Source organism: Meles meles, chromosome X (assembly GCF_922984935.1).
Source record: "Meles meles chromosome X, mMelMel3.1 paternal haplotype, whole genome shotgun sequence".
Classification (NCBI taxonomy): Eukaryota; Metazoa; Chordata; class Mammalia; order Carnivora; family Mustelidae; genus Meles; species Meles meles.
In genome coordinates, this window is record NC_060087.1 from 10885093 (window position 1) to 10912346 (window position 27254).

The 27254-nt window shown below is 41.7% G+C and overlaps 1 protein-coding gene across 2 annotated transcripts in view; it reads left to right on the forward strand.

Annotated features, from left to right (window-relative positions):
- The window catches only part of GLRA2 (glycine receptor alpha 2), a 175270-nt gene that overhangs the window by 122552 nt on the left and 25464 nt on the right, over window positions 1–27254 (forward strand). For both annotated transcript variants that reach the window (XM_045995593.1, XM_045995594.1), the window contains exon 8: window positions 15579–15728. In XM_045995593.1, coding sequence (XP_045851549.1) covers window positions 15579–15728 — 150 coding nt within the window. The remainder of the gene's footprint in view (window positions 1–15578; window positions 15729–27254) is intronic.

Sequence of the window (27254 nt, forward strand, 5' to 3'; positions counted from 1 at the left end):
TAAACTTTATTTACAAAGAAAAGTAATAGGGCAGATTTAACTCATAGGCAGTAGTTGATGACCCCTGGACTCCAGCACAGGTGAATTGATTTTGAATAGCTAGTTTATAGATGTTTAAGCAGGAAGCCTGCTTGAACGAATAGATTAAAAATGAATGTGTTATGGTTCTTGTTCTCTTATGCTAATTACATCCTTCCAGATAACTTGGCTATTATTTTTAACTAAACTTCTCTCTTTTAAAAGTTCAAAACTAAGCCACAAAATTTTACCAAATTCTGACTTTGCAAGACCCAAGACAACTCATCTCCCTTTCCTTCTTTCTTCTCCCTCTTGCTCTCTCCTGAAGACATCATATATCAGTTAACTATCATTATATAACAAATTACACCCCTCCCCACACACACACACCAACACCAACACCAAATTTAGTGGCTTAAAGAAAATTTTAATCTTTACTTTCTACTTTTTACTTTAATTTTTACTTTCTACTGGACCTCTGTCTTGGGGTCTCTCAGGAGGCTAAAATCAAGGTGTCAGCTAGGACTGCAGTCTCACATGAAGGCCCAACTAGAGAAGAATCCACTTCCAAGACAACTCATGTGGTTGTTGGCAGGAGTCAGTTCCTTCTGGGCTGTTGGACAGAGGCCTCGGCTCTTCACTGGCTGCTGATTGAGTGCCACGCTCAGTTCCTTGCCAGAGAGCCCTCTCCACAAAGGCCAGCACATGAAAAGAGCCAGAGAGAGCATGCCGACAAGAAAGAAAGTACAAGCAAGTTGGAAGTCTCTCTTTTATAACCTAATAATGAAAGTAACATCCCATCACTTTTGCCGCTATGAGTTAGACGTAAGATGCTAGGTCCAGCTCACAGTCAAGGGAGGGGGGTTTTCATGCCAGGAGGCAAGCATCAGTGGGGGCTGCTATTAAAACTAAGTCTTCATTGGTCTTTTAGTGTAATGTTGTTAACATTTTTAATTGATGTCCTGTCAAAAGGATAAATTTGTACCTTCATAACTTGTACATCCTTATAGGTCAAAATAGAGCTATGACTCAATCTCCCTAACAAATACCATCCCTAGCATGGAACAGATTATGTTTCTGCAAATAAGGTGCTCTCATTATTTCCTCTTGCATATTATTGATAGGAAGTATTAGTTTTTGTTATAGTTACACAGTTCTCATTGGATCAGTTCAAAACTAGCTGTTTAGAACAAAAAGAGAAATAATGGGTGTTAGATTATATGGGTAATAGATCCCAAATTGATTTGATATTTCTCCAGACTGATTTTTGAGCTGTGTGGACACTCCATTCCTATTGATGATGTGCAAACCAGCCTTTCTGATTTGTCAATCAGAAAGGAATTTTCAGGAGGAGGTATGGTTGGTTGGTTTGCCACGCTGGTTCTAAATGGTGCCTCATGTGGCAGGCACCAGATTTGTGTCAGGCTTTCCCGATCTAATTTCAGGTTTGGGTCATTTGTTTTAGTAAACCGTGGGCCCTATAACAAGTATTTGGATGCGATAGTTCATTTGGGAGGTGGTCTCAGGAAGGATAAATGAGAGAGTGGAGAGTGTAAACAAGGAAAGGAAAAAGCCAATAAAGTGTATTACTGAGTTGGTTATCATGGAGGGCAGCTAAGGTTCTGTCTTACTGGGGATCCTCTGAAAAACCACACAGAATTTTCACTGGACTTGTCCCACCAATAATGGGAAATCTGAGGTCTTTATCTGTCAACTCAACTTCCATTCCTCCATGGTTGGGGGCTGCCCCTCACAGTGTTCCTCCTCCTATACAAGTCAAGTAGGATAAAGTTCTTAAAGCACCAGGAAAATCTCTTAGGCAGAGAAGCGGAGAGGTTCAGGGGCCTGAGGTAAGATGCTGACTGTTTACAGGAGACTTTTGCATGGAATTTGCTGGTGATTTCAGTGCATCTGCCATTCCCAGTATTACACACGCAAATATTTTCCATCCTGCTATTGACTTGGTTGCTTCTCTCATCACTTTCTCTTTCCCTTGAGTCACAGAATCATAGAATAGCAGAAACCTTAAAGATCCTTAAAGTCCAAGCCTTTTCTATTTCTAAGAAGGAACCTGAGGCCCAGAAAGGTGAAGCAGTGAGATCCAGTTTGCAAAGCTAGCCTGTGGCAAAGCCAAAAGCCACATCCTTGGCATCCTCTCAGTGTTCTCTCCATCACAGCTCTGCTACCTCCTCTGAGTTTCTATAATCCTGCAGGATTGATTGCCACCAAGGGACTGAGATTGCTCATAACTCTCTGAAGCAGAGAGATACAACTGATATATTAGAAACCGGTGTGCTCAATGAGTCCTACCAAAATCTTTTCACATTTACAATGTATTGTTTTTACTCATCTGTACATTTCCGTATTGAACTATAATAATAATGCTTCCTGATGTTTTTTTATTATTTCTTCAAAGGGCTCACTCGTCTATTTTTGTCATTTTGTTCAAGAAGCTGTAGGATTTCTTTTTAATTACTAACAGACTCCCGCAGGCTAGTATCTATTGCAAATAAGTCTCTAATTATTTGTGGGTGATTTGTGCTTCTGGGTTTTGTGGTGAGGAGAGAGCCATAGCTGATCGCATCGAAAAGCTGCGAGGCTACAGGAAATAGATACCATAGAGGCCAGCTCGCTGGTAATTTACAGTAACAAAAATTGAAATCACCAGCCCAGCCAGGGGCTTTTGTATCAGTTCATTCTCAACCCTGGATGGAACTGTAGCTCATTTTCTTGGTCTCTCCTCCCCACATGCTATCTGGAAACTGACGGGGGCCTGGAATTTTTCCATTTCAGTTTTACTGTGAATGGTATGAAACAGTACACAGCTGCTCAGCTTTGGGGGCCTCAGGTTAGCAAGTACCAGGCAGGAGTGCTCAGCGGCTCAAGCCAAGAAGGAAAGGTTTCTGTCAAGTTTCTATCATAGACACATCCCCACTGGCCAGCTGCCTCCACTGTGAGCTCACATGCAAGTACAAGGACAGAGCCAGGGGTTGGGTGGTAAACTTCTCAGCTACTGTGGGCTCTGCCATTCAGTTATCATCTCACACTATGTCCTCAGCTGTGAAACAGTCTTTGAATAGCTTTTGTCCCTCTACCAAAAGAACACTTGTTCTTGTCCCCAGGACATAGCATCCCAGCGCTCAGATGATTCAGGTACATTGTGGGGATGGTCTGCACTGGGAGAAGTCTCTCATACCCTGAAGTCACGAAAGGATTCTAGGCTTTCTCAAGGAAGTAGCTTCTCTATAATTGTGATCGAACTGGGTTTCTAAGACTGCCACCATTTTATAGTTCAGAATCAGCCATTCCTCACTGCTCTTACCTACTGATCATCTCAGAAGTGGGCATGAATCAGGGGTCCGCCATCATGATTGCCGTGGGGCGATGAAAAGCCTGCATGTACTCAGCACCGGCCTGCCCACTGGCTCCAATGTTCTGAGTTTCAGAAATGGTCAGGGTGAGACGTTTGATGGGGGCTGCCTTCGTGATCTGGCCTCCTCAGCCTACTCTAGGGAGCACTGCCGACAAGTCCAGTCTAGGAGGTAGGGATACCTCAGCTTTTCTATACTCCCTCTCCCATTAACCTCCACCCTGGGGAGCACAAGATGGAAAGCTGGAGAAAACCTTTGTCACAACAAACCCTGGCCATCATTCCAAGGCCTTTCACTCAGCCTTAGTCCAAAGAACAGGACCGGACTCTCCCTACTAACCTTCTCCCCCTTCTCCTTCTTTGTTCACAAGTATGAACTTTGAACCTGGGTGGGATGGATAAGGGAACATATAAAGAAGTGAAAAAAGCACTGACTGCCAACCGAGAAAGCAAATTGAGAACAGGGTGCTTGTGTCTTATCTTTAAACTCTCATGTTTGTAGAGTCTCCACCGCCACAGGCGTGACTGTACTGCCGTACTGCGATTCCTAGGTGCCTGCCCTACCGCAGGTGCCTTTCCCCCTCTCTTTTACACCAGATGCTGTCATCTGGTGAAATCACAGCCTGTGAGTAATTCTCCTGCCTCACTCCCCAGAGAGGGAGGTTCCCACAGGGGTCCATGAGCCAAAAAAAGCAGGAGTGTGGAATCATGCCAGGTAGATGGGAAGAACAGCTCAACCACTCTTTGGCCATGAGACTGTGGTAGCTGGTCAGTCAACGCAAGTGTCTTTATCTTTATAACGCAGATGACTCCTAGAGCTGTGCTGTTGCAGGCTTTTTGTTGCTTTCTGGTGGTTTCTTGTCATGTTTTGGTAACAGCACCTATCAGCTCCTGTGACATAGTCCTCTATCACTATGTCTACAGTGAGGTTCCATTTTATGTGAACTTGGCTTATGTGGATTTGAAATAGGGCTGTGTCAAAATACGAAGAAGGTCTTAATGCATGCACAGAACCTGAAATACAACAAATTCTACTTTATATTTATTCCTCCTCGGAAAATTGCCTTGAGATATGCAAGTTTTGAATTTCACAATGGCTTCAGGAGCTCATCCTTGGCCAACCAGTGTGACTGAGGGTCTGCAACCTGCCAAATGAGTGTTGAGATTTACATAGTGTCTTCTTCAGTCCTTCAGTGATCCCGTGACACTAGAATCCTTGGGCCCCTAATTCAGTATGAGGAAACGGAGGTTTCCTCAGATTAAGAGATTTTCCCAAATTCACTGGTCATTCAGCTAGAATTCAAATCCAAGCTGGCTTGGCTCTAAAGTTATTCCTTTCCTTTCTTTCCTCCCATCTTCACAGTCTTCCTGATCTCTCTCTCTCTCTCTCTCTCACACACACACACACACACACACACACACTGACCACACAAATATCTGTGAAGTAGAGGACCCTCTCATTACTACCCCCCCCCAAAGCTGCTGGTTGTCTTTCTAACACTGAGATCATCGAATTGGCTCTTTTCTTCATTGGGGCTCTTTTTTTTTTCATTATTGGGCAATTTTCTCCCAGGTCGCACTCCCTCCTCATTTCTGCCCTTGTTTGAGAATGTACTGTACTGCCCTTGTGGCACCGAGGGTGCAGCCACAGGAAGTGGACTGTGGGAGAAATCAGTATTCCAGGCCATGAGCTGAGAATGTGATGAGACATGTGCAAACAAACACAGGGAAGCATGTGTCCCCTGGTCCTGCTTCCTCTCCTTCCTCCAGAGGCCGCTCCCTCTGCACCTTGGCATCTTCCCCAAATGCCTACATTTGCAGAAGGCTGAGACACTTGGGGGTGCCTTGCCATAGGGCGTGCCTCTGGTCCCTCTAACAGTGGACACCACCTAATAGTCCTTATCTATTCTGGGGCTGGCAGTTCTACCCTTCCCTTAACCTCTCCACCCATTAAAACTCAATGTGGTCGTAGGCTTTGGGCAAGCTACTTTGAACAGTTTGCTGACCACCATAATGGAGAGAAACTTACTCATCTTTGGAAATAATCAGCTATCTCAGCCCGTGTGCCACCCAACAAACGAATTGGTCCCTGAAGGTAGTTCAGGTTTGTCCTTAACGAAAGTTTTGTGATTTAAGGAGTACCATTTTTTTCCAGTTGTCTCCTGCAGATACCAGCCTTGGAGGCACTGCCACCCAATGGCTGTTTCTACAAACAACACCTTTGCAAGAGTATTTATTCAACATTCTACCCAGAACCCAGCAAGAGCTTAAGAAAAAGGGGCAAGGGTAGTGACATTGTGATGGGCTAGGTACTTGGTGCTGCTCCCATCCCTCTCTGCCAAGGAAATCTGCATTAAACAGCAGATGTGAGCTCTTTAATTAGGCAATAAAAATGGCGACTTGGCAATGAAATTATAAAGACAAAACTGTACAACGCCATGAATCTTTGGCACTAGGATTAATTCAACTGTCTATATTTTTTCTGATGATATTTTTACAGTGACTGAATGCAGGTAAGAGTCAAAACAAAGTAGCAGCCAGACTTCTCATTTCCTCTATGGTTGATTACCAGGTGTATGAGATTTAGACATGCATTTAATAAAATTATTTTCTCCCATAAAATGAGGATGGAGAGAGTGGTGGTATACTTCAAGGCAGTGGATGAAACACAAGTTCATTGGAGTTACCAAAGACTTCTGCTCCACATGATGAAAGCGCAAGTCGGGTTTCTGTGACCAACCGGTATCTGTCATTTTAACAGCTGCATTAACAAGGGTTAATTAAAAATTTGCCTTCTAAATTAGGTAAGAAGCAATTGTACTGTACATAGCTGAAAAGCTTCTATTCTGGTTTAGCAACGGTTTATATGTACAATTTGAGAATAAACATTGACTCAGGCAGGTGGGTGTCGGAGACCATTCCACTCAAAGAAATAAAAATATCTCAGTATTTTGAGATTGCCCTATGAATCCATTTCTATAGTCTCTTTTCTATTAAAAAACAATATTCTATTAAAAAACAATACTTGGGGGGCACCTGGGTGGCTCGGTGGATTAAGGGTCTGACTCTTGATCTCAGCTCAGGTCTTGATCTCACGGTGAGTCCAAGCCTCACGTTGGGCTGCACACTAGGCGTGGAGCCTAGTTAAAAAAAATAGTATCATAGCCATTTGCGATTTTTCTCTACTGTAGGGAATTTCTCTCCATATGTGTTCATAACTAACCCTCCTTACTTGTCCGCTGGAGGAATGTCACAGCTCTCTGTGGTCAGTCTAGAAACTGAGAATGTGGGTATATTTTTGTTGACAAATTGTCACAGGAGAGTGACCTGCCCATGAAGGATGGAGAGGGCATCCAAGCTGTATGGACATCTAGGCAAACTTCATACAATGATGATTCAGTCTTCTGTGTGGAATATAAACCCTGGGTAGAAAATGGCCTAACCCCTAAACAACCAGCTTCATGACATGGAATATGGTGTAGTTTTTTGAATATAAACAAAACAAATTACGGGACTAAAGTAAATAAATTCATGGCTTGATTTTCACTTTTGAAACGGATCTGAGTAAATCATTAATAAAAAATTTAACTCTAAAATGGGGGGAAAAATAAATAAATAAAAAAATAAAGTCTTTAAAAAAAAGTTAAAAAAAAAATTTAACTCTAGAAAACTTGCCCAAGTTTTCAAAAAATGCCAAGACAGTCTTGAAAAGAACGGTGATGCAAGATATCTCCAAGAAATGTCAACATGATGCCAAAACAACTGAGCAATGAGCTCAACTCCACCATCTAGCCGATGTGTTTGGATACCAGGTCAATGTTTATTTAGCGCCACAAAAACCTAACCCATTTGACTAGCTCTACTTTTTCACAAAATAGGTTTGCAAACTACATAAACTGTAAAGTCACGAAATTAATACGTATGCTTCTTTCCCTTAATGCAAATAAATAAGGAGTAATCTGGATATTATCCCCTATAAAGACTGAAGCTAATTTTTTCCTTTTAGTTTTTGTTGTTCTCATTTTTGTTTCGGTAGGTGGATCCTTCATATAAAGCACTGATTGTGAAAGGAATCTGAATTTATATATGGCTTGGATCCCTTGTCAATCAACAGAAACTATGGGACACTTATGATATGCTCAAAGACTTGTCCTTGGTGGCATAGATACAAAAGAAATTACTGGGTCTTTAACCTCCAGTACCATACACTTCAGTTGGGTGGATAAAACTTGCATACATGAAGCAAAGACTAAACTGTACGATCTTAACTGTAAGTGTAATACAAATCGTAAAGATGGGCAAGACCACTGTGGACTAGAATGGGCAGAGAAAGCGTCACTCTGGAGATGGAGTTTGAGCTACTCCTTGAGGAATTATCTGGAAGTAAACAGGTAGAGGAAAGGCAGGAAGAGTTTCTACCTTGGCAGAAATATATAGGCCAGGTTTTCTCAACCTTAACACTATTAACATTTGGGGCTGGCGAATTCTAAGCCATGGGGATGGTGTTATGCATTGCTGGCCATTTATAGCAGTATCCCCCGCCTCTAACCACCAGAAGCCAGTGACAAAACCCCACTCGCCAGTTGGGATGACCAAAAACTTCTTCAGGCATCGTCAAATGTCTTCTCGGAATAATATTGTCCCCAGTGGGGAACCACTGGACTAGATATAGATGCCTGGGCTCAGGGAGTTTTTGCTTTCTCCATCTCAGAGTCTGTCAACCACAGAATTATTGACATTGGGGACTGGACAATTCTTAATTGTGGGGGTCGCTCTGTGTGTTATAGGAGAGTGAACAGCATTCTGGTCCTCAACCTCCCAGACACCAGTAGAACCTCCCCCTGGTTGCGACAACTCCAAATATCTCCAGACATTGCCACAGGTCTCCTGGGGTGTAAAATCACACCCATTTATGGACCACTGGGGTTCTCAGTAGGAATGGAGTTGGCCCCCTCAGGGATAAGCAGAATTGCTTAAACAAAGTACAAGGTTCGTGTTAGGAAAGAGTGGAATAAGATTGATTAACTAGGGTGGACACATACTGTGAGAGATCTTGGGTACTAGAGCCTATAATAGGCGGCCTCGGCTGTTCATCAGCAGATGTGTTGCAAATGTAATTGGCATGTCATTGGCATTTTAAATTTAATCTCGCAGAAGCAAAAGGATCAACTGCCACAGAGAAGCCCTGAATACAGGGAGCGGGGGGCTCAGTCAGGAAGTTATAATAATCAGGTTTAAGTACGGATGGCCAGGGCTGTAGTGACATCTTTAAAATGGAGAGAAAAGAGTAAACCCTGGGGTGCTCTGCAGAAAGAGACGTTGAGTTTTTACAACAGATTGAATAATAGAGATAAAGGCGAGTAAAGAACCAATGGTGAAACCACGTTTGCTAGTGGGAAGAATGATGAAAAGCAAATGAAAGGGAAGGATGGGCACTTAATGAGTTTTTGATTTTGTAAATACTAACTGCAGGCATTTTAAGAATTAGCACAGCGATGAGAGGTGAGAGGTCAGGACTGAATGATGGATTTGGAAGTGCTGGAAACACAAAATCCTGAAATCTCTGTGGCTTAATACAACGAAAGTTTATTTCTCACTCAAATTATAGTGCATTGTATAGGGGGTGGCCCTGGGTCTTCTAGGGAAAGAGGCCTCTACCATCTTTGGGCACTGCTATCTGAAATGAGTGATATCCAAGGTGGCTGCAGAAGGGTTAAATCATAAGGACGTCATGAGAGATTTTAGAGGCCCCAAAGTGGCACTTCTGCCCACATTGCACAAGAGATCCAATTGAAGTGGCCGATCTCTAACTGGTGTCCCAGGAAAAGGATATGGGATTCATGAGAACTTGGCCAGGAAAACCAAAGAGGTAGAGTTCAAGGAACATAAATTACAAATAGAAGAAGATCCTGCAAAGGACTCCGAGATGTTGTTAGCTTGGAAGAGAAGGTTGCAAGGTTTTACCTTGCACAGAGTTGAAAGTGGCAGGAGGAAGGAAGGCAAATTTTGGTAAGAAGGGAAAATGTCTGCTTTTGCTAAGACTCTGGCTTTTGAGGACAAAAAACAGCAGGATAATTAGAAAAGGACTTACACATCTATACCCCACTTCAAAACCAGCATCGGCTTATCTTTACAAGCGGTCTGAAACCCAAACCCCTGGGCCTGGCCTTCCGTGTGCTCGCCCAGCCTGTCTGTTCACTCCCTACCCTGCACTTCCCAGGTACCTAACAGCATATCCTGGTTCCAAGGCTGTTCACAATCCCCAAGCCCACCGACTCTCCCATCTTTGTGGCCTTGCTTTTTAGCTCTTTCTACCCACCAAAGTCCTGGATTTCCACAAACCTTTAGTCAAATGCCACATCACTGAAGAATGAAGCCTCTTCTGATCCTCCCTGTCAACATCAGCCTCCCCATATTCCAACAGCCTCTTGGTCTTTCTTTCACCTTGGCACAGGAGACCATCTACTTTGTATCAGTTATATGTGCACATGACTGTCTCCCTCAGTAGACCATGCATTTCTCAAGTACCAGGAAGTGTTACTATGATGTATAACCTCAGGAAAAATCAGACAACACCACAGTCTAGGTCAGGGGATAGCAAATGTTTTCTGTAAAGGACCACGTAGTAAGTATTTGAGGTTTTGCAGGCCATATGGGCGCTGTCACAACTACTTAACTGTGCCATTTTAGTGTGAAAGCATCCATAGACAATACATAAATCAATGAGTATGCCTGTGTTCTAATAAAACTTTATTTATAAAAACATGTGGTGGGTCAGATTTGACCCATAGACTGTAATTCGCTGCTCCATGACGCATGGGAATTACACTTTCTGGAGCACAGTGTGAATGGGGTGCTCTGAAGTACAACTGGGAAGTATCAAGGTGCATCTCAGTTATCCTGTATCTTTTTCCCCACCTCCCACCATCACCTAGTACAGTGCCTTCCACATAGTAGGCCCTCAATGTTTATTTTCCTGAATTAAGTATGCCTGGAAACATAATAGCATTTTGAGATCTTAATTACCTTCAAAAACTATTTTTTTTGCAAGACTGTAGTAAAGTAGTTCAGGAAGCAATCACGTAAGCCCAAGAATCATAAAAAGAATGTGACAGGAGAAGATGTGAGCTAACAACGTCTAGGGATTAGCAGCCAAAGAGAGAGAATCTGACTTCAGAGCTGGGTAAAAGCAGCAAAAAGGCATTTCAATCCTCAGAGACCAGCACCGAGGGGAATCACATCATATGTAATAGATGTCTCACAACATCCTCTAAATCCGTGTGAATAATGCATTTAATGCCAGCACTTCAATGCTGGAAAGATGTTCATGATTTGGAGGCAACTCAGAGACCAACCAAAATGATTAAGAGACTGAAAGGACTCATTTATGAGCAGCTATAAAAGAAGCCAAATACGTGCTTGGCCTGCTGATGGCCAGAATGAGATGGGGAAAAGGTTTACAAATTACTAAATGCTGTAAACACCACGAAGGGGAGGAATGACAGTCAGCTCTATTGGACTTAGCTCGTGGTATGGACATATACCAGGCACTGACAAATTCCTCTCATTATTGGGTCTTAAAACATTTACGGGCCTTCTGAATAATATATAACTGGGAATGCTGTGATTGGTAATGTTCTATTATTACAGGAGAACAGGATTTCTCCAGAAGAGCAAACACAAGACAAATGACTGCTTATTAAGGGAAGAAACATTCCAGGCATGCTAAGTGTGCTGAGAGAATTAAAATGCACTCACAGTCTACTCCTAGAAATATCAAATACATGCAAGTGTGGGTAATGTTACATAGTGTAGAATTGTTGAAATTTAATACAAAGATGGAAAGATGGCCCGGTATTTCTGTCATTCCTACTGTCATTCAGTCATTGCTTTATCCATCCATTCCACATATCTAAATGCTCACTCATTATTTGCTGGGTCCTGTGCTGGTGATACAGAGATTTAATAATACACAGAGCCTGTTCCAAAAAATGAATAAATAACTTGCTTATGGTCTAGTGGTAGGGCCAGGGAAGTTCATGGGGGTAAGAAGGGACAAGTTCAACAGAGAATGATGAGAGAGCAAAGAAAAATGGCTCCTAAACCAGATGGGAGAAAGTAAGAAGGTTGGAGAGGCTTCCCAGATGAGCTGGCACCTGAGTCAAGTCCTGAAGGATTCTGTGAATCAGAAAGAATGAGACTAAGCATCCCAAGTAGGAAGGGTGATCTATTCAAAGTGCTGGAGATGAGAAAGTGCTGGACCACTTTGTCGCAACATGTGTGGGACTGACCAGTAGATCAGGTTGACTGAGACAAATAGTATAACGCAGGTGGTAACCTTAAAAATAATAATATATTAGGATCATAGGTGATTTTTTAAAATTTTCCTGGATCTTTCTGTCTCTTCCAAAATTTCTCCATTAACAAAATCACACCCTTATGTAGACAAATAATTGCAAACATTTATATAGCACTTATTCTGCGCCAGATTCTATTTGAAGTACTTTGCACATATTAAGTGATCTTCACCACATAGTTCTGAGATAGGTATTATTGTCCCTATTATGCAGACAAGGATGGGAAGCAGAAAGAGGTTTAACAATTTGGCAAAATGATAGAGTTAGTCAGGAACAGGGTGCTGTCCTCTATTTGGGGCATCTCACTCTGGAGCCTCTGCTTTTATACCCGCCGCGTTGCTATTAACTTCCCAAGCCAGAAGCCAGTTTTCTTATCATTTATTCCCATAATCCCACTCTAAAAACTGATCTGAAAAATAATCAGAGATACAGCCAATATTACTGGGGGGGGGGGAGAATATTCATAGCCCCGAAGTTTATAGTAGCAAACAATAGAACTACAAATTGCCTAGCTGCCCTGTAATACAAAATGATTCATCATGGTCTGGACCATTAGGCAAGCATGATTTAGAAGAAAGTTAAATGATATAAGAAATACTCACTCTAAAGGTCAAAGAGAAATGTAAGATACAGACTGTATAATCCTAGTAGTGTGTTTGTACTTGTGTGGAAAGGAAATCCACCAGTCAGACTGGTATGCAATTCCAATCTTAGTTCTGCCATTTAACTAGCTCTGTGACCTTGAGTAATAATTTAACCCTTCTCTACTCCAGTTTCCTCATCTGAAATTGGGGGTAATACAGTTGTTATAATGATTAGAAAATACAGATAAAATGCTATGAACATTGAGGTGCATATGGCCCTTCTTTTCACGACATTTGTATCTTTGGGGTAAATACCCAGTAGTACAATTGCTGGGTCATAGGGTAGCTCTATTTTTAACTTTTTGAGGAACCTCCACATTGTTTTCCAAAGTGGAAACCTCCATTCCAACTTGCATTCCCACCAACAGTGTAAGAGAGTTCGCCTTTCTCCACAAGTTTTCCAACATTTGTTGTTTCTTGTCTTATTGATTTTTGCCATTCTAACTGGTGTAAGGTGGTATCTCAATGTGGTTTTGATTTGAATCTCCCTGATGGCTAATGATGATGAACACTTTTTCATGCGTCTGTTAGCCATTTGTAGATCTTCTTTGGAGAAGTGTCTGCTCAAGTCTTCTGCCCATTTTTTGACTTGACTATCTGTTTTTTGAGTGTTCACTTTGAGAAGTTCTTTATAGATCTTGGACATCAGCCCTTTGCCTATAGTGTCATTTGCATATATATTCTCCCATTCTGTGGGTTGACTCTTTGTTTTGTTGACTGTTTCCTTTGCGGTGCAGAAGCTTTTTACCTTGATGAAGTTCCAAGAGTTCATTTTCACTTTTGTTTCCCTTGCCTTTGGAGATGTGTCTTGAAACAAGTTGCTGTGGTCAATGTCAAAGAGGTTATTGCCTATGTTCTCCTCTAGGATTTTGATGGATTCCTGTCTCACATTGAGGTCTTTCATCCACTTAGAGTTTATCTTTGTGTATGGTGTAAGAGAATGGTCAAGTTTCATTCTTCTATACATAGCTGTCCAATTTTCCCAGCACCATTTATTGAAGAGGCTGTCTTTTTTCCACTGGATATTTTTTCCCGCTTTGTCAAAGATTATTTGACCATAGACTTGTGGGTCCATATCATGGCTCTCTTTTCTGTTCCACTGGTCTATGTGTCTGTTTTTGTGCCAGTACCATGCTGTCTTTGTGTTCATAGCTTTGTAATATAGCTTGAAATCAGGCAACGTGATGCCCCCAGCTCTGTTTTTCAACATTTCCTTGGCAATTCAGAGTCTTTTCTGGTTCCATACAATTTTTAGGATTGTCTGTTCCAGCATTTTGAAAAATGCCATTGGAATTTTGATTGGGATGGTGTTGAAAGTATAGATTGCTCTGGGCAGCATAGTCATTTTAACAATGTTTTATTCTTCCGACCCATGAGCATGGAATGCTCTTCCATCTTTTTATGTCTTCTTCAATGTCTTTCATGAGTGTTCTGCAGTTTCTCAAGTACAGATCCTTTACCTCTTTGGTTAGGTTTATTCCCAGGTATCTTATGGTTCTTGGTGCTATAGTAAGTGGAATCAATTCTCTAATTTCTCTTTCTACAGTTTCATTTTTAGTGCATAAGAAAGCAACTGATTTCTGTGCACTGATTTTGTATCTTGCCACATTACTGAATTGCTGTATGAGTTCTAGTAGGTTGGGGGTGAAGACTTTTGGGTTTTCCACATAGAGCATTATGTCATCTGCAGCAATGTTCACAATAGCCAAAATGTGGAAAGAGCCAAGATGCCCTTCAATAGATGAATGGATAAAGAAGATGTGGTCCATATATACAATGGAATATTACTCAGCCATCAGAAAGAATGAATACCCAACTTTTGCATCAATAGGGATGGAACTGGAGGGGACTATGCTGAGTGAAATAAGTCAAGCAGGGAAAGACAGTTATCATATGGTTTCACTTATTTGTGGGAGAAACTAGAGTGGGACATGAACATGAGAGACTATGGACTCTGGGAAACAAACTGAGGGTTTTAGAGGGGAGGGGAAAGCCTGGTGATGGGTATTAAGGAGGGCATGGATTGCATGGAGCACTGGGTGTTCTATGCAAACAGTGAGTCATGGAACCCTACATCAAAAACTAATGATGGTGACTAACATAACACAACAAAAAAATTTTGAAAAATGCTTACAATACTGGTTGGTAAACACTCAGTGGCTGATATCAAAATATTTGGAAACCACATTTAAAAATTAGATCTAGGGGTGCCTGGGTGGCTCAGTTGGCTAAGCACCGGACTCTTGGTTTTGGCTCAGGTCATGATCTCAGGCTCCTAGGATTGAGCCCTTCAGCAACTCCCCCCTCAGCAGGAAGTCTGCTTCTCTCCCTGTTCCTCTGCCCCTCCATTGCTTGTGTGCTTTCCCTTCCTCTCTCTCAAATAGATAAACCTTTTAAAAAAATTCCAGAGTTAGATAGTACACATTCAGCTAACAGTTTGATAAGCATCCTTTGTAGTCTGTGGTCTAGGAGGTTACAACACCATCTAGTAATTTTAAAAAATAAGTGGAAATGAGGTGAGATGAGGGGCACTTTCCATTACAAGTAAAAACTGTTTGCTTCCGGAATCCCATTTCTCAAATTTTAAGGTATACTAAACACTCAGCCAACCATTGAAGTGTTATAAAATTTGCTTTTTAACCAGATCCCTTCCTAAGACCAGAGCCTTGATGTTTTATTTGGGTTGGATAATTTTTAATTGTGATAGCTTAAAAGTATTTAGAAGTGGGTATTCATTGTCAGGATCAATAGAATGATGGAAATTACCAATAGGTGTTGGAACTTATTTTTCATCCAGGGTTTTGGGATTATCTTAATTATACTAGTTTTTAAATATTAAGGGAAAAAATGGAAGGAAATAAACAGGTTCAAAATTTTGGTGGTTTTTTTTTTTCCAACTAAGGAAATTCTTGTAGTCATCTTTGGAGCTGGTCTCAAGGATGAGGCTACTTGAGCAGATGGGCTATACTGAGAGAGATGGAACAAGGGCCTGGGGCAAAGGGCATGTCATTTTCACTGTTCAGCCCCAATTCTGCAAGCAGAATGGAAAATGTTTAAGCACTCTCTTAAGGAAAGGAGAGAAAATCCTTGATGAAGGAAAATGAGGTATTCTGCTTCTCCCAACACGAGGAATCCGATTTCTCCACAACTTTTCACAGTGCCCCCCTCCTCTCTCTCTCTCTCTTTCAGGTCTCCTATGTGAAAGCGATTGATATCTGGATGGCGGTGTGCCTTCTGTTTGTGTTTGCGGCCTTGCTGGAGTATGCAGCAGTGAACTTTGTCTCCAGGCAACACAAGGAGTTTCTGCGGCTCCGGAGAAGACAGAAGAGACAGAATAAGGTACAGCTGATCCTTAGCACAGACAAAGTCAGGTAGAGCTTGACGTAGTTACCGAGGCAATGGAATTCAGAAACGAGAATACATAATAAGTAAAAGGCTAAGGTTCATTTTGGTCCTGAGGTGTCCTACAATACTGAATTAGTGCTCACGTCAGTCCTTTAAAATTGGGCCAGGGTTGTCGCATTTAGCAAATAAAAACATGAGACATGCAGTTAAGCTTGAATTTTAGATCAACAAATAGCATTTGGTAGAAAGATGTCACAAGTATTGCGTTGGAGATTCTTACATTAATAATTTGTTAATCTGAAATTAAGATTTAACTGGGAGCTCTGTGTTTTATCAGTCAACTCTAATTGGAGATATATACTCAATTTGACACAACCGCTTTAAAATCCCGTTGTTCTGAACATTAATAATTTGTGTGTATGTGACCTTATGTACATAACTGCCTTAACTGACTTTCTCATCAGTTGCTCTGGTTTTATGTAAATAAGGTCCCTAACCAGGTTGGTCACAACTTGATAAATCCAGTCAAACCGATCTCGACTTAAACTTAGTGTATAAACCCAAATTCTACACCATCCAGATGTTTGAGGTTTCAAATAGGTGCTCAAAATCGGTTACTCTGTGGTTCCTAAACTTGCCTGCCCATTCAAATAGCCTGCGGATCTTTCAAAAATCCCACACGTTGGCCACACCTGACATCAATTAAATCCCAGTCTTGGGATGGGGCACAGGAGTCAGGGTTTCTGAAGCTCCCACCCAGGGAATTTCAGTGCCTGTACATGTTGGAAAAGCACCACTCTGGCTTATGATCCAATTTCATACGGGACACCAGGAGGCTTGCAGTTTTCGGTTTCAGTTTCAGATTCTGGGAGAAAAAAACATGTCCTTTGATACGGAGGATCCCAGTGCCTGTAACTATGTCACTAGATGACTGAAGTTAAAATTTTATATACAGGAAATGACAGTTCCCCTAAAATTTGAGAATTAAACTTGTTATTAAAGCCATAGTTAAATACTACTCTGTTGCAACAAAACCAAAAAAATGTTACACTGTCGATCTTAACGCTTGCAAATACCTAGTTGCAAAGCTAAATATTTATTGTGGTTTAGATTTTGGTTGCATTGAGGAGCTAGTATGCCTATGAGCTCACAGAGTCCTGACCTCACCTACCAAAATGTTTCTTGCACATATTCTGTACTGGTATCTGGCTGGTTGTCCTGTTTCTCTTCTGCGCCTTTGAGGAATATTTTGTCCTACCACAGCCCAGGGAAACAGACACATTCTTTTTGTTGTACATTGTTGAGTATCAAGCCTTTCTCCACTTTCTCCTCCTTGCCTCCTTGTTGATGATAACCATTTCTTCAGCCCCATCCACAGGAGTCTGCACAACGTGGCACTCGTGCCACCCAGGAAATTATGGGAATGTGAGGGCATTTCGGCACATAAAATGCATTCCCAGAATTCCACGGCTTAGCATAGTAGATGGCCACTGACTGTATGTTCTCCTGGACCAAAAATGGAAAATGAGTTTCATTTTGCTTCCCAATTCTAAATAATTGATAGGACTTCCTTGGAATGCTATGTGGAAGATTCTTAGGCTCTGTCTGTATCTTATGATAAGAGTCACATGAAGCGCTTGTTAAAAGTAGATTCTCATATAGATTCGGTTGGAGGAATAGGTGATTTCAGATTCATATAGGAATTTGCAGGCCAGTATAAAGGAATGGATTTTATGCTAACTGACTGGAATCCACAAATTAGTTTCAGCATAGCCAATACCAGGATATCAAGTGGATGATCCATGGGGTCAAGCATAGCAGCAGCAGATAAGTTAAGAGGCTATTGCAGAAATCTTCCAATCTATGAGCATGGAATGTCTTTCCATTTCTTTGTGTCATCTTCCATTTCGTTCATCAGTGGTTTTTAGTTCTCAGTGTACAGATCTCCCACCTCTTTGGTTTGGTTTATTCCTAGCTATCTTATGGTTTTTGGTGCAAGTGTAAATGGGATTAGTTAATTTCACTTTCTGCTATTTCATTATTTTTTCCTTACTGATTTGGATGCCTTTTCTTTCTTTTTGCTGTCTGATTACTGTGGTGAGGACTTCTAGTATGTGCTGAAAAAAAGTGGTGAGAATAGACATCCTTGTCTTGTTCCTGGCCTTAAGGGAAAAGCTCTTACTTTTTCCTCATTGAGGATGATGTCAGCTGTGGGTTTTCATTGATGGCCTTAATTAGGTTGAGGTATGTTCCCTCGAAACCTACTTTGTTGGTTTCTTTCTTTTTTTTTTTAAATCATGAATGGATGTTGTGCCTTGTCAAATGCTTTTTCTCTATTGAAATGATCATATGGTTTTTATCCTTTCTCTTATTGATGTATCACATTGATTGATTTGCAAATATTGAACCACCCTTACAAACCCAAATTAAATCCCACTTGATCATGGTGAATGATTTTTTTAATATATTGTTGAATTCCGTTTGCTAGTATTTTGGTGAGGATTTTTACATCTATGTCCATCAGGGATATTGGCCTGTAGTTCTCTTTTTTAGGGGTGTCATTATTTGGTTTTGGTATCCAGGTAATATTGGCCTCATAGAATGAATTTGGAAGCTTTCCTTCTCTTTCTATTTTTTGGAATAACTTGAAGAGAATAGATATTCAACAACACAAGAAACAAACAGGTGTTGGCGAGGATTTAGAGAAAAAGAACACTTGTGCCCTGTTGGTGGGACTGCAAACTGGTGCAGTCACTATGAAAGAGAGTATGGAGATTCCTCAAAAACTTAAAGATAGGACCACCCTACAATCCAGCAATTGCACTGCTGGGTATTTACCCAAAGAATACAAAAATACAGGAACCCTTATGTTTATAGCAGTATGATTTATAATAACCAAGATATGGAAGCAGCCCGCATCCCACTGATTGATGAATAGATAAAAAAGATATCTCTCTCTCTCTCTCTCTCTCTCTCTCACACACACACAGAGGAATATTATTCAGCCATAAAAATAACAAAGTCTTGCCATTTGCAATGACATGGATGGAACTAGAGAGTATTACACTAAGTGAAATAAGTCAGAGAAAGACAAATACCATATAATTTCACTCATATATGAAATTTAAGAAACAACAAATGAGCAAAGGAAAAAAAAAGAGAGAGACCAAGCAGAAAATAAACTCAATTATAGAAAACAAACTGATGGCTATCAGAAGGAAGGTGGGTGGGGGGATGGGTGAAATAAGTGATGGGGTTTAAGGAGTGCACTTGTCGTGAGGAGCACTGGGTGATGTATGGAATTGTTGAATAACTATATTGTACATAAGCTAATAAAACACTGTAGGTTTAAAAAAGACAATTGAGGAGCTGGAGGAGAGGAAGGGAAAGTGGGAGGGAGAGCAGGGGAGTTAAGGGTGCTTGGAGGGACTGGTAGTGATGAACCAGGGAATCTAAGGTAGGTAAAGTGAGAACATGTAGGAGACACTGGCTACACACAGATTGTCCATTTCACTGAGGTCAATGAAATGCTGAAATAAGAATATTAAAATAGCTGTGCTGGAAGGACACAAGCCAGTGGTGAGTGGGATAAAGAAATGCTCAAAAATCAAGATTTCACAGGAAATAAAGACAAGCATAAGTGTATGACCGTGAGTATATGGCCAAGGTCCAGCAGAGGAAAAATTGACGGTGAGGCAGTCCAGGAATTAGAAGGCCAATCATGGGGCCAGTTATCCATTTGATTATGGAAGACCCTCCACAAAACGTGGCATTCATGGGTATTGCGTTGATAATGAAAGTGTTCCTAAAGTTATCAACTACTAAGGGATGGAGGCTGGTAGATGACGTCAGTGACGAAGGAAACCAATGATGAAGTCGAATGAACTCAACTTCAGCTCCAGAGGACCTGCGGTCAAGTAAGGAAGAAAGCAAGATAGTTTGGGCACAGCAAAGTGGAGCAAGAAAGACACCTGAGATGGCTGACGGTGGTGGACATTAAGGGGAGACTCCTTAGAAATGCCAGTTGGCATTCGTAGTCACTGCTTTGTTGAGAAATCCAAGTTTAGATGTTTCGCATGGAGATGTTCTGGAGTTTGACTATGCATCTCAAAATGGCCACTCAAAATACAAAGCTTAATTAACAAATTCAAGATGTGAGAAGGAGGTGGGGAGCAAAACAAATCATGTTTGGACCTTTGCAGTCAAGGCTCTTATTTTCATTGACAATTAAATTTTGGGGGGAAAAAAAGGTTAGGAGACATTTCCAATTATGTGTCCCTTAGAAAATGGCATCTGTTTTATCTAAGGCAGCACATTAAGTTTTTAAAGTCTGAATCATGTTTAGAAAATAACAGTGGTAATAAGAGCTAACGCTGCTTGAAGGCTTACTGTATACGAGGCACTGTTTTAGGCAACTTCCATACAGTAATTGATTTAATCCCCACAACAACCAGATGAGTAGTGTGATCATACAGCCCAGCTTACTGTGCAAAGTGCTGCTCTTGCATATTGTCCTGCTGCCTTGGTGTAATTTAGCATTTGTTATGGATTATTCATTTTAAACCAATATTTAATAGTTGCCTTGAAACAAAATGAAATGGCTCTGGTCGACCTCTATATCTGTTTTCTGTCCCGCCGTCATCTTCTGGGGTGGGGGCGTACACGCACAGTGGACGAATTCTCACTTTAACATGTAGTAAAATCTAAAAAATAACTGTCCCTATCTCTGGCTTCTTTTCTTGACCCTTTCCAGAAGCAATGCCATATCACTCTCTTTCCAGGATAACTCAAAGGGAGCTTGCTGATATCAAAATGGAGTACACTTGGACACAAGAGACTGGGGATAAAGGAGATTTTCTTTTGGCCTTTGTCAGTAAGGGGACACTGCTATCCTGCTGGCCACTCGGGGTGTCAGCTTTGGTCCATGACATGGCACACAAAATCCATGACACCACTAGGCCACCACTTGGTGGGGTCAGTGGAACACGTGGAAAATCATAGTTTCAATGGACAGAAAAACCAAAACAGTGGCTGAGCAGTCTTGCTGTTGAACCTCGGGAGAGTTCACAACTGAATGTTTTTGTCATTTTTGCAGGATAATTTTGTTTGAGAATGCGTTTTTATTTTGTAATAAAATCAGAGGGGGCGCCTGGGTGGCTCAGTGGGTTAAGCCGCTGCCTTCGGCTCAGGTCATGATCTCAGGGTCCTGGGATCGAGTCCCGCATCGGGCTCTCTGCTCAGCAGGGAGCCTGCTTCCCTCTCTCTCTCTCTGCCTGCCTCTCTATCTACTTGTGATCTCTCTCTGTCAAATAAATAAATAAAATCTTTAAAAAAAAATCAGAGAGTTGGATTATGTGTTAGTGCCATTTTCCACTCTCAAAATTGCCCGTGTTTGGGTAAATTATGTGGTCACCCTGTCAATGATGAAGGCAGTATTCTTATCTCCATCTTACAGATGGTGAGAAAACTAAAGCAAAGAGAGGTTAAGCAAAATGCCCAAAGCCACACATGCAGGAAGTCTGGTTCCACAGTCCCTGGCCTTAACTGCTATTGCTCAGACGTCGCATTTTAGATCTTACATTATGATCCAGTCTCTCTCTCTGAGTCACAGACGTACTTGAAACAAACACCTCTAATGCACTCTAACGGTCTATTCAGTTTTTTAAGTACAGATAGGCTGAGGGTAAGGCAAGTGAGGTGAGCACACAAGTACAGGGTCGGATGCTGGTTTCATCAGAAATTTGGTATTTTGTTCACTAACAATGAAGTATTTGCATGGAAAGATTGACCCGGAGCACTGGGGTTGTGGCACCCCCTTACACTTTGCACCTGAGGCCTTACCATGCCCTAGTTCTGGTCCAGCTAGGCATGAACCACTAAATTCTCACAGACCCTAATAGGTTGTAGCCTGTTAAAACAAAACCACTATTTTTTTTTTAAGATTTTATTTGAGAGAGAGAGACAGAGACAGAGAGAGAGAAAGAAAGAGCACTAACAGGGAGGGGCAGAGGGAAAAAGAGAAGCAGACTCCCCAATGAGCAGGGGACACTCCCCTCCCCGCCACCCGGTGCCAAACACACACAGAGGACTGGATCCAGGGACTCCAGGATCATGACTTGAGCCGAAGGCAGATGCTTAACTGACTAAGCCACCCAGGTGCCCCTAAAACCCTCATTTTTAAAAGTTCAATATGCCCAGTGAAAAAAAGTCATTGGGGAACTGACCTCTGCAGCAGAATACAGGCTGATTATTTAGAAGGTATAAGAAAAAAACCAAGAGCAAATCATTTTCCAAAGTGACACTGACCTTAAGATGCATTCAAGGAAGATATTTGAGAGAACGCCTCAGACTACATTTACTTGCCTGGGAAGAATGCCTGCTCTTTACTAAGCAATGAAGTTATGGAATAGGGTCACTTTCAAGGAGGGGCCAGGCAGTCTGTGGCCAGGTCTAGTTGCTTGGGTTATCTTTTCTGCATCTCACAAAGCAGCCACTGTGACTTTTACCAAAGCAGACTTTCTCAGAAACAATCAAAGCCACATCTTCAACTGAGAGAACTTGCAAATCCCTATGGTTGGGCCAATCCCCAGGTCTATGTGGTAAAATCCTATTTTTATGTTACTGCCTCAGCTCCAATAAGAAGTTTTCATACCACATGATGTTTATAACAATTTCCCCACAAGAACTTTATTTTTTTAAATTTTATTTATTTATTTGACAGACAGAGGTCACAAGTAGGCAGAGAGAGAGAGGAGGAAGCAGGCTCCCTGCTGAGCAGAGAGCCCGATGTGGGGCTGGATCCCAGGACCCTGGGATCGTGACCTGAGCCAAAGGCAGAGGCTTAACCCACTGAGCCACCCAGGCGCCCCTCCCACAAGAACTTTAAAGCCTCACCTGAGTTTCTCCCTTTCTTTTGTTGTTTCCTTTCTTTTCTTTTTTTTTTTTTTACTATCTGGCCATACCACACCAGACTTTTGGCATTGAGCCTGGTTTCAGATATTTCCAGTTGCCCACAGAGGCCCGATTTCTTTATTTTCAGCGACAAAACAGAAATTGCAGCCGCTTGAGAAAACAGTTATGGTTTTTAGGCCACCGAATGATAAGCTCTTTGCTTTTAAAGTTTTCCGTTTAATTCCAGTTAAACTACAGTGTTATATTAGTTTCAGGTGGCCAATATACACATTCAACACCTTTGTCCAACACCTGGTGCTCATCACCATAAGCCGCCTTTTAAAAGGAATGTTAACACATTGTTCGGACTTCAACCTCCCAAAAAATATGGGGCTTCAACCTGACTGGACAAGAGGGTGAGGATGTGAGGCCCTGAGCAAAAGTTCTCAGATGATAATAAGTTGGCAGAGTAAATTCAGTACTCATTTTGTTGTGATTTTCTGCACCCTCCCCACCATCTACCCTTTAAGTCTTAGCTAACTTGCTAATTCCTCAAAAGATCATTTCCTCATCCTACAGGGCTGAAATAATCCTGCTCTTTCAAGCATCTTAGTAACCAATGTGTTCGTTTTGATAAACATGAGAAACAATGGGTAGAAAGTGATGCATGTCTGCAGAGGAATAAAAGACTGGAAAGATATTGGTAGATATTATCTAGGATGCGCTACCTAGAAATACCTGACTCTTACTCTCAACCAATCATCTTCTCATTGACCTACTGAATGGGAATAAACGTACAAGGACAATAAACAATTTTTATCCAGGCTTTAGCCTCAAATCTGAATGCAACGCCGCCAGGAGAGAAACAACTTAGAAGAAGCCCTTGTCCCTCCACTCAGGAGGCCCAGAAGCCCTACGCTATTTCCTCCCCACTGTTCCAAGAGCCTTAGATTTTTCCCATTCCAACAGAACATGAGACCCCACTGGTGAAAGCCAGAAAACAAAAATCCAGAGCAAATGGTCATCTTGGAGTGGCTTATCTGAATCCATGGAGTCCTGGAATGTCCCCAGTCAGACCAGCCCTCCTCCTCATTAGAGGTAAAAATCTCCTTCCTCTCTTCCTGGAGACATCCCTTCAAACACTTAGGGATGGTGAGGTGGAAGGTCTTCTCAAATCTTCTGAGCTTAAAAGACCTAGTCCTTCCTATGATGTGGCTTAGAGCCATGCAGCACACCCATCACCCTTTTGTGGTTTGCTTGTGAACATCTTGAAGTATGAGTCACAGAACTGGAAAGATAGCCCAGGCATGATCAACAGGTAACACAAAAGAGCCCTAATGTCCCCTCTTTATCTGCAGCTTTTAACAGAGCATTAAATTACAATAGAGCTTTTAAGTCATCCTAGTTTACTACTGGCTCTTTTTTACTTTGCTAAGGCTTGTTAATTTCCCAAGTCTTTTTTTCCTGTTATTAATACGAATAGCTATCAAGTTATCTCCTCCTGAGTGCTTGACTTTTTTCTAACCTAAATAAACAACTTTATATTTATTGCTGTAAATTTTCACTTCATTGGATTTGGCTCATTTTCTAGATTGTATTAATCTTTTTGGTACTGATCTAGTCATCTGAAATTAACTACCACTTTCAGCTTCGTAACATTGACAAGTAGTGTCAACACTCTTCAGCCAAACGCCACAAGAAATAAGGCTGTACTTAAACAAGGTGGATTAACTACTCCGCAGTGAGGAAGAACACATACCATGGGGAGCAGTGGAAGAAGGGTCCCTCTGTAAAACTTGGGTGATTTGGAGGAAAACCTAAGGAAGCCGGGGTTTGCTCTAGATTGGATGTTGTCAGAAAGCAGGGGGAAATTTGGGGCGCCTGGGTGACTCAGTTGGTTAAGCATCTGACTCTTGATTTCGGCTCAGGTCATGATCTCAGGGTTGTGAGGTCGAGCTCCATGTCAGCCTCTGCTGGGTATCGAGGTTGGTTAAGATTCTCTCTCTCCCTCTCCCTCTGTCTCTCTCTACCTCTTTCCCTCTCTCTTTCTAACAACAACAACAACAAAAGGCGTAAATTCTATAATTGTGTATCTCAGTAACCTATCTGTAGAAGCGCAGACTCATGTGAGGATAAAACAATGATAGTTTTATTGGTAAAGAAAGAGCAGTCACTCACTTTAACCAAGAGCAGGATGTTCCTGGGTAGCAGTGACCTTGTTTTTATTTGTGCTTCGCTTCGACAAAGTTATGAAATAGCCTTGTGTGTCTGACTTTGTCACTATCTCAGTCTAGCCTTGTCTGAGGTGGGTATCCTGTGAGGGATTCAAGTTTTGAAGTTCTTGGTTTTGCCTTCAAAATTGAGGGGCCTGAAGTGCCGACATTCAAATGGAGGCACTGTAATTGGCCAGTCCTGTGACCTTGGTAGGTTACTTAAAAAGAAAAAAAAAAAACACAAAAACCTCTCTGTGCCTCAGTTTTCTCATTTGTAAAATGGAGTTAATAGTATTCCCCTCACAGGACTATGGTGAGAATAAAGTGAGTTCCTGTGAGTAAAGCTCATAGAAAACAAAACAAAACAAAACAAAACCCTGGCACGTGGTAAATTCTGTTTAGTGATTGTTCATTTTAGTATCTACTTTCCCCACCACTAGGTACCAGATTCTGGGTCATAAAGATTTTGTTCAATTTAATGGGGAGCATATTCTACAGATTAAAATCAAACATCTTAAAATAGCTTCATTTCCCCTCCCCCATTTGCATTCCTCTGGTCTTTCTTCCACAAAGGAAAATTAGATTGCACAGCAAAATGTGACCCACGAACAGTGATTTTTATAATCATAGGATTGAAATAATGAGTTCATGCCTCCACTCTATAGTGACTAAACAAGAGAAGAGGAAAGAATCAAGGGCAAGCTGAATTCTTCCATTCTATCTCCCGTGGTTACAGGCTGTGCCTAAACTTCCTAAGTAGGAAAGTAGGAAAGCAATTTTTCCAAAGGTAGAGAACCCATGAAGGGCCTTCTAACCCATAGAATGTAAACTGATGCTGAAAGCTGACTACTGAAATGCAGATGGTACCATCACTAAGGCTAATCAACCCCACAGATCCAAGCAAAGGAATCCATTGAACTGGCTCATCTTTTTCCTCTCCAAAGGCTGAGAGTAGTGGTTCTCAGCCAGAGCAGTTTTGCCCCCCAAGGAACCTGTGGCCATGTCCGGAGACAGGCTTGGCTGTCCCATCAAAGGGAAGGGGGCTACTGGCATCTAGTCTGTTACATTTCCTACCATGTACAGGGCTGCCCCCCCACACCCATAAAATGAAAAATTATCCTGTCCTAAATGTTGATTGTGCCATGGTAACGAAAACCCTAGTTTAGAACATTGTTAGGAGAGTTTCATATTGAGAAGTATACCCTAATTGTTTCCTATTTCTTGTTCCCAAGGGTGACATAATTTCATACATCTGCCCACTAATTCGTGAGAGTGCTTTCAGTCCTGCAAACCTCCAGTCAATTCCTCCACGATTCATACGTAGGTGGGGCTCAGTGGGTGATGGCCAGTTCTCTCCCTTACATTAGAATAAGGCAAATGTTTTCCAGCAGCCTACTTTAAAATTCTATTTATTCAAATGCACACTCAGTTGAGTATGAAGGAAAACGCCATCTGATCGGCTTCTGAAACATAAATCACATGGATCCACACACCACACACCCTAGGAAAACAAATCTGTGATGCTATGCATGGCTTCATGCAGGAGGTAAGGCAGGGCCCGTGTCTGGGAACTATTAAGTTTACACTCTGAATATCCAAATTCTGGGAGATGAAGACACATGTATGTGGGTAGGAAAAAATGGAAGTTCTTTATCACACCCATTTAGGGAATGCTCAGTGGTATTAACAGTCATAACGAAAGCTTATTTTTAAGTTCAACACGTAAACACGTGTTTATAGAGACACACACAATGATGTTTCTAGTGTTAAAGAGAAAGCGAGGGCAGTAGGACAATGTTAAAGAGACCAGCGATTTCATCCATTCTAGAAAGAATCCAGTGGGAACGTTTGAATCGGTTGGTGACTACAACTGTGAGAATGCATAGAAGAATCCTCACTACTTGGACCAGACAGAGGCACAGGAATGGAGAAGAACCAATGGCAAACACATTCGTCCACTTGCAGACTACTGCGGGAATATGGGCTACCTCTTGAGCGGCTCTAGATCAGTCCTTCTCTAACCAGGCCCTGGAGGCCTAGGTCCAACAGAGTCCTGGAATGCAGCCCCAAGCTGGACTCAGAGCCGGGGACATCTCCAACAAGTACGTGTCAGGCACAGGTGATACTGATGCTGCTAGTCTACTCGGCCACTCGGAGAACTGAGGGGCCAAAGAAGCCCGAAAACGGCCTTCAGTAGTGAAAATGTTATCGTTACGTCATACCTTGGCTACTCATGTGTCCATAATGACGTCAAGGACATTAACCCCAGTGATTCCATGTTGAAAAACTAGCCATGAAAAGATTAACAGACCGAATATAAGGTACTTTATAAAGACATATTTAGACTGGAAATCCCTACAGGTCTCCGTTCTCCATGTCCTTGGAAAGGAATCTCCATCATCTCAGCTTTTTCTTT